Source organism: Musca autumnalis, unplaced genomic scaffold (assembly GCF_047663935.1).
Source record: "Musca autumnalis isolate F117 unplaced genomic scaffold, ASM4766393v1 scaffold_4, whole genome shotgun sequence".
NCBI classification, from domain to species: Eukaryota; Metazoa; Arthropoda; class Insecta; order Diptera; family Muscidae; genus Musca; species Musca autumnalis.
Genome location: NW_027411977.1, coordinates 244,301,301 through 244,310,324, shown reverse-complemented (window position 1 = coordinate 244,310,324; position 9,024 = coordinate 244,301,301). Strand labels below are relative to the sequence as shown.

Below are 9,024 nucleotides of genomic sequence, written 5' to 3'. Positions count from 1 at the left end.
GACTTGACCCGAAAAAGACTGTGCCGTCGTAACTAGACTAAAACGACACCAGACGAGACCTTAAACTTCACTATTTCCTAACCTTTTGTGGGAGGTACCCGAAAGAGTGGTCCGATAATCGTACATGATTCGAGTCTGTAAGAAATAATACTATGTACAACGTTTGGATCAAACCGGTTTCTCCCTTCGAGGGTTAACGCCTGTGTTCGGTCTGTGAAGCCTAGGAGTTTACGTATGTTCTGTAGGGCCTATGTTTGATGCATCACAAAGCCTTTTATGAGAAACTCAATCCATAAACAAAACTATTCTAAAAAATATTTTTAAATTTCAATAAAATCGACTACTTTTCAAAATTCAAAGTAAATATAAATAAGGCAACTCTAATTTAAACTTTCAATAAAATCATGACACAATTGTGCCATGAATAAAATCAAAATTCAAAATTCTTTGTGAAAAAAAGAAAATTTAAAAACCAATCCTTAAGATTTCGCTCTTTACCACCTTCATACCGTTAAAATCTATCTTCAACAATGCCCGCCACAAAGAAAGCCGCTGATAACAAATCGAGTGCCCCCTCCTCCGAGTCGCTTTGCTCCAAACAATATAAAAGTAATTCCAACTCGTACATTTGGTATCCTTCAGTGAATAATGTCCAACAAATTGAATATGTTCGCAACCTAGAATGCAACTATGAACAATTGCAATCGGCATTCCTAAGTTTAACAACACAATTTGCCCGCTTGCAATTTCGTTTGCGGCAGCTGATGCAAGCTCAACCTATGGAACGTGAAAAGCTGTTGAGAGATTTAGAGCGTATTGCTTTCGAAGAGGTTGATGCATTTAGTCAATGTAAGCCGGAGGAGTTGCCACGCATTGAAAGGGATAATCAGAAAATGGGCAACATTGAAGCGAAACAATCCCAGATGATTTGTCGTGTGCGGGGTCTAATAGCAGATTTGCAAGAAGAGAGTGATTGTCTCATCACAGAATATCGTAATGACCCCGAATGGGAATTGGAACAGTTGAAAAAGTGTCCACCCAAAGAGGGTGAGGCCCAATCGGCTCAGTCGTTGAAGGATGTGAAAAGTGGAACGCCCTCCACTAAATCTAAGGAGTCTATTAAGGGGAAATAAGCGAAAGATGTTAAATGTGGAACGCCATCTATGAAATCTAAAGGGTCTATTAGAGAAACAATTTTTATCAAGTTTGCTAAGAAAGTTTTTTGAAAATAAATTTTAATAGAATTTAAATAAAAATTGAAGTTAAAATGAAGTTAGTCCATATTTACGTTAGGCAATTTTCCTTGTGGCAATTGTCAGTTTGTCGATGTGGGAGGGTGTTGAGAGGCAAAGGGTTACCATATGCCTCACCTGTCTCTCCTTCAAACTGACAATAAATATGGACTTACTGAGAAATTGTTGCCGGAAAAGTTATCAAGCCGACCTAATATGTGGTCATACAAACCAATTCTAATTCATTTTTTTCTTTCTCAAGTTTTCCACTTGAATTTCGCACTTCTTACTGTTGGCTTAACTTCCCCTCTGAATGAAATCATTCACAATAACACCATCGCTTATAAGAATTTATAATAAGAAATTACATTTCATTTGTTTTGCTCTCTTCATTCGTATTGTTATTGTTTTCTTCGGATTCCAACAATCCCCCTTGCAACGCTGCTCTTTGTTGGTGTCATGAATTTGTTGGCGCGCTCCCAACAACACAACAAACAACACGCACAGAAATCACCCGGCCGGCATTAATTATGTTAAGGTAGGTTCGTTCGTCGTGGTTTGGCTTGCTCGCTCGTTCATTTGTTTTTCTTTGTATACAAACAAAAACAAATTGTTCGTTCCAAGAAAAATTTCTTCTTCGTATCTCCTCTCAGCTAAAACACTCTCTCATCTAATGTTGTAAAGGTAATTTCTCTCTTATTCCCACGCGAATTCCTTTGCTCTATTTTATTAACGGCATTGATTTCTGTTAAGAAAATTACTCTGGTGTGGGGTATTTCATCTAAGACACCAAGCAAATTTTGACACGTTTAAAAATTTTAACGTTTAGACGGTTAACCGTTTAAGTGTCAATGTGATATGAATTGTGTTCCTCTTCCTCGCTGTTGTTGTTCTTATTGTAAGTTTTCTCAGAACAAAATTAGAGCACAGAGCTGTCTATTGTATTGGAATGTTGATGGAAAGGAAAACAACACATTGTCCAACGTGTTGAATTGGAAGCTCTGCTGAATTCCAATAGGATTGAGGTAGGGTTTCTAATTGGAATGTGAAACGCAATGGAAGTGAACTAATGCAAGAACTAAAACAGTTAATATTCTCTCACAAGTAAATAAATGCACAAAAAGGGTAGAGTAGAGGTCAGGTATTTCAAATTTGGTTGGCAGTTATAATAATAATTGTTCCACAAACATCCCAGATGGGACAAGGGAGACTTCTCTCATATCAATGAGTGCACGCCGATTCATATTGGCTCAATGATATGGGACCTACTTTTTATTGCCGAGTCCGAACGGCGTGTCTTACGACACCACTTGTTGAGAAGTTTTTCATGGCTTAAATACTCAGGAAATGTCGCCAGCATTACTGAGGGGGAATTTTGCCACCGTTGAAAATTTGATGTTTCTTGGCCTGTGATTCGAACCGCAGACCTTCTGAGTGCAAGGCGGACGTGCTAACCATTGCACCACGGTGGCCCCCACGGTTGGCAGTTAAAGTCAAAGAATTAATGTGGGATTTGTTGGGAAAAATAACATATTTGTATCAGGACTTGAAGTTCTTGTGGTGTAAACACATACAGTTGGACACTAAGCCCAGCTCATTGTTATGTTTGCTGTCATAAACATTATTGTGATTTAAAATACAAAGAAACTTAAATCACAATAATGTAAAATCTATTATGTTTGTTGTCAAAATTTGTTAACAGAACTCTGAATAGCCGACCTTCTATAGGGCTTGGGTGTAAACTTAAAGTTTTTTGTCAGGTTAATCTCCTTTATGAGGATTTATTGGACGTATAGAAAGAGATTTACTTTACTTCATTATCCTGGGGACAATTGTCTGTATCTTGGTGTATGGGTGTGTTCCTTGCCTTCTTCCCCCTAATCTGACCATTGAAACAAGCGAAATTGCTTAATGTAAGCCTAGACTATGGAATTGACAATTAAAATCAAAGTGTTTAATACGGGACTAGTCAAATATTGATACTGGACAATTATGGCCTCGCTACGTTAGAAGTCTGGCTTTCTTGCTCAGCTTCATTTCTGACATGATAGTTCGAAATTGACTCGACCTTTTTTATTCTTTTATTTTTATTGTGTCAGAAATGATGCAGAGGGAGAAAGCCAGGCGACGAGGCTTGTTTTGCGCCGAATGCCCTGTAACTTTTTAAATTTGTATTTATTTGTCAGAAGCTTTTTTTCTTTTATTTCCATAAATTTAATCCATTCGTTTGATGTTCAAATATTGGAAGATAATTTTCATTTTAATGTTAATATCACATCAACTTTAATGGTCATCATGATAAAATATTATACCCTAGACAGACGGCAGAGTTAATTTGCATTAACCCCCAGTTTTTGTAAACAATTTTATTCTTCTCACACGAATTGTCAAATTTTGTAGATCAATTTACTCGCTTTAGCGCAAATGTAGAGCGCTGATTTTTAAATGAGGAATCCTTAACGATATATGGAACGGGTATACGAAAAATTAGATGTGTATGTCATCTGGGGGATGAGCTATGAATGCCTAAATTATTACGAATATAGACAAACGAACAAAAATAAGTTACAAAAACCGGGGGTAAAAATGTCCTAATTTGAATTAATTTTTCACCCTGATAGTTTCTGCATTTATAAAACAGCTGTTTTTATTTTCTTAAACATGGAAATTTGACAAAAGGCAATTGATTTTCAACAGCATTGCCATATTGAAATTGCTAAATACAGTTTAAATTTCCTTTGATTTTGTGCATTAAGAATGTGGATAATGCACGAATTAATTTGAACTAAGGCAGTTAATGCAAATTAACGCTGCCGTCTGTCTAGGGTATTAGATCCAATCGAATTTATCCAGAAAATGTCGTATTGAAGCTTTCATAACGATGGTGTAAGCACAATCACAACAAAAAGCGAATATATGGAGCATAAGAAACGATTTCTTTATTATGAAGCATGCGAGAGAAGAAGAAAATCAATATTCCATAACCAACCTATTTTTTTCAAAAACGACCAACTTGATAAAATTCCATATGAACTCGAAGGATAGTCAGAATGGATTTTCTCAAAATGTGAAATTCTATGTACGATCTTTTGGAAACTGGGCGCGAAATTAGGTTATATCCTTAAGGTAAACAGACAAACAGCATCTTAAAGAAATCACCTTAAAACTCAAATGGAGGCATGACAAGTGAAGTAAGTATTTTTAATATATTGGATCTGTTCGGGGTCTGCAAAAATCTTAATATTTTCCAATAGCACCACCGTCCCAGGCGATACGACATCATTTGCAAAAATATCTCACCTAAATGGAGGAAAAACTTTCCTGCGGAACGCAGTTTACATTTAGAGTTAAATATTAAAAAAAAAACAGCTATTTTCCGTCATATGCTGAGGGTATTTAGCATATGAGTGTGCAAAAAACTCAATAACAGTAGTGGTGAATCAAACAGAACCCTTATTTAAAAAAAAACTTTTCGAAGATTACAAACAATTTATAGAAGTTCCCAGCATATATATTAAAGAGTGGGCCTAATTTTCCACTGATAGACCCTATCTAAATGGATCTGAATTGGAAGTCATCCCTTTCGATAGTTATCGTGCTAGAGCTTTAGACTTGGCCAAGAAAAACATTGTCGCTGTAAACAGGACCACAAGGAGTACTTTCGGTGAAAATATCAAAACGATCCTCAAGCAGTCCTTCAACTGCAGTTAAGCGAAAATTTTTAATTTTTTGAACTATTGTGAAGTACCGAAAAGAGTTGTCGGATATAGCCAATTTTCGAGATTGGTTTATGTTTAAGAGAAATAATACGATTTGCAAGGGTATATACATATTGGACATTTTAGTACCTACATATACATACATATGTAGGTATTATTGTTGCTATTGTAATCCCACATTAACGGCCACTGATACTTGAGGCAAGCAAAAACTTCAACTTAGGTCTTGACCAAGAGAGGACCATAAAGGTAGAAATTATTTGTTAAACTTTTAGACACTTAATTAAAATTTATTCCATACTGAGTCAAAATCTCCTAAAATGCTTCACTTTTTGGGGATTGTGTCAAAAGAAGAAATGTTCCAAATCAAATTTCATTATGAATATCTGAACAAAAGAAATTTGTAGCTATAATATTTAACATCTCCAAAAGCTTTCGCTTTTTATATATGATTTAGGACCATATTTTACCGTTTTTATTCACATTTTGGTTATCTGAGGTCACAAAATATATTTTATTGATGTTTTTTTCATAATTAATTCTTTCAGAATTTCAATTTTGTCAGAGCAGGAGTAGCTGCCAGCATTATAGTATTTAGGGCCATGCCAAAATCATGGACCCGTATGTTAGATATATATTCACTGGACAATATCCGTAGACTATCCCCGCATTTCCACATACACCTATGACTTATCCTGATGACGTTATTTTAGTTTATAGTACTAAAATACGTAATTTTTCAAAGTCCGATCTAGGTTATCAATATTTTCCCTATATATATTCATCATAGATATTTCAAAAACAGTTTGTATCGAGCGCACATAATCTTCTGAAAGAATTTATTATGAAAAAACATCAATAAAACATATTTTGTGACGGCAGATAACAAAAATGTGAATAAAAACGGTAGAATATGGTCCTAAATCATATATAAAAAGCGAAAGCTTCTGGAGATGTTAAATATTATAGCTACAAATTTCTTTTGTTCAGAGACTCATAATGAAATTTGATTTGGCACAATCCCCAAAAAGTGAAGCATTTTAGGAGATTTTGACTCAGTATGGAATATATTTTAATTAAGAGTCTAAAAGTTTAACAAATAATTTCTACCATAATATCTAATTTGTAACGTCGTTTTCTTAACAAAGTATTCTACTTAGATATCTAGTTTGTTCTGGGACTTACAGTGAAATTTTGTGTACAATATTTCTTTTTTTAACACCTTTCGTCCAGAACTAAATTTCATGTTACTTTCATGCATCAACTCAAAAAAGGAACAAAACAAATTTATTCAAAAAAAATATATGGGTGTTTTGTTGGCAAACTTGATGTACACTCCGGTTCATCTGAATAGAACCAACCAATTTTGACTACAAATACCGTTATATCTCACGATGGAAAAGGAATTGAAAATTATATTTTGGTGGACATGTAGAGTATATAGTAGCCGATATTTTCATTGCCTAACATATTTCACATATGCGTTATAACGGTACTTTTTACTCGCTTTACGAAAAAATGGCAAAATATTGGCATGTTTTAATGGTTCACCAGGATAGAACCACCATAAGAATTTGCACAAATCCGTTGTAAGATGTGGAAAACTTTTACAAAAAACTACTTATAATTAAAAATAAAGGCCGTGATTGTCCATTGCCAACAAATATTGGGCAAAAAATTGTACTAGGGCCTTGGAATATGATGAAAATCGATGCTTTCAAAAAATATTCTCATTAAGAAATCGATAGAAACAATTTACAAATTCAAAATTGTGTACTGAATTAGGTTCAATATTTTCAAGACTACAACAAAAGTACAAAGAAGTCACATTTGATAGCTTATTAAATCCGAAACAGAAGAAATATGGTAGATATAACTCAAATTTCGACCTTTAAAATTCAATGATTGATATTGATTTTGATATTTTATCCGAGGAAAATGGATGAAAATCGATGGGTTCCACGCAGTTTCGTTGGCTGTGGATATCTACAGCTCCGAAAAATATCAAAACTCCCACCGCTGAACCCTTCATGACAACATCAAGGGCTTTGATTTATAAGATATTGCGCAACGTGAAATGCACAGGAACAAAGGTGCTTTTTCTTGTGTAATAATGGATCAGAAATAATTTTTCAGTTCATAAACCATGAGTAAAAGTCGTGTAAACATCAAAACCATCCAAATTAAGTACTTTTTTCCGATAAAATTAACGTCTGGGTGTCCCTATCGCTGAGTTGTTTGTGCACATCAAACGTCTAGGGATCGTTTGAAATTTCAAGGCATTGATGCTGACATAAAGCGTTTGGCGATTGGGTTTTCTTTATTTTTGGGACCTGTAGATGTCCACAGCCAACGAAACTGGGTGGAACCCATCGATTTGCATTCATTTTCCTCGGTCAAAATATCAATAATTGAATTGAAAAGGCAGAAATTTGAGTTATTATACCCTCAGCCTTTAGGCTATGAAGGGTATATACACTTTCATACGGGCAAAATGTGCCTCATCGAAATAACGGTTTTAGACCCCAAGTATGTTTGGACGAAATGTGTTTCAGACAATTTGGAGTCGATTGAGCAATGTCCGTCCGTCTGTCTGGCTGGCTGGAGCGCACGATAACTCTCGAAGGGATGAACCGATTCGGTTCAAATTTTGGCTTTCGTAATATTTTGTCCAAACTTAGTTTAAGTTCGAAGATGAGCTATATCGGTCCACTCCTTCCGGTACCTCCCCCACAAAAGTTCGAAAATGTTCGGAAAATTTGTACGCACGATAACTCTTGAAGGGTGTAACCGATTTGGTCTATATTTTGCCCATCGTGGAGCGTGTACCAGACTTAGATCAGGTTTTAATATGGACTCAATCGGTCCACTCCGTCGGGTACCTCCCACACAAAATTTTGGAAAAGTTCAGTTTAGGAACATCTCTCGAATCGCTTTGATTTTTGCTTTAGCAACTTGTATTCACTGCCCTCCATACGACGGTATACGTTTCATCAGGGGCAACTCCATACTTCCTGAGAAAACAGCCTGAAAGTTGCAAAAAAACCCCTATGACACCGTGTGAGGAGGTTGGAGGGCAAAATAACTCTCGAACAGGTCTGCCGATTCGGTCCAAAGTTTGGCCTTAGTAATATTTTGTCCAAACATAGTTTAAGTTCGAAGATAAGCCATATCGGTCCACTCCTTCAGGTACCTCCCCCACAAAAGTTCAAAAATGTTCGGAAAAATTGTGCGTACGATAACTCTTGAAGAGAGTGGCCGAATTGATCCATACTTTACACATCCTAATATATCTACCAGATATAGATCAGGTTCAAATATGGACAATATTTGTCCACTCCATCCGGTACCCCCCACTCAAAATTTCGGATACATGTTCACTTTAAAACCTGCTTTCGAATCACTTTGATTTTTGTTGAAGCAACTTGCATTGCTGCCTCAATTGCGATGGTAAAAGTTGTTTCAGGGGCAAGTTCATACTTCTTGAGCAAACATCCCTGAAGTTCTAAAAAACCCCTATGGTACCATATGTAGTGGCTCGAGATCCATTCTTTTTAGTATCCTCCACAAAACTTTTGATATTAAATCCTAATCAACATTTTTGTCAGTTCAAACGCCCAAAATGTTTAAAACTCCCTAAATACATGCGTTTTTTGGAAAAAAAAAATTGTTTCAATATACACAGGCTGAGGGTATATCTCTGTCGGCAAAGCCGACTGATACTTTTTTACTTGTCTTTACCATATTTCTTCTGTTTCGGACTTATTAAGCTATCAAATGTGACTTCTTTGTACTTTTGTTGTAGTCTTGAAAATATTGAACCCAATTCAGCATACAATTTTGACTTTGTAAATTGTTTCTATTGATTTCTTCATAAGAATATTTTTTGGAGCTCTAAGCATCAATTTTCATCATATTCCAAGGCCCTAATACAATATTTTTGCCCAATATTTGTTGGCAATGGACACTCACAGCCTTTATTTTTAATTATAAGTAGTAGTAGGGACAAAAAGACCACTTTAGTGACTCGCATGAGGGTTAATTTTTTTCATAAAAAGATACCCCGCATTGTT

The 9,024-nt window shown here is 35.6% G+C and overlaps 1 protein-coding gene across 1 annotated transcript; it reads left to right on the top strand.

Moving 5' to 3' along the window:
• Window positions 1-380: 380 nt before the first annotated feature.
• LOC141402250 (uncharacterized) lies at window positions 381-1,268 on the top strand. Its single transcript, XM_073983144.1, has one exon. It carries the CDS (start codon window positions 531-533, stop codon window positions 1,131-1,133), a length of 603 nt encoding a protein of 200 aa, XP_073839245.1. The 5' UTR covers window positions 381-530; the 3' UTR covers window positions 1,134-1,268.
• Window positions 1,269-9,024: the final 7,756 nt, after the last annotated feature.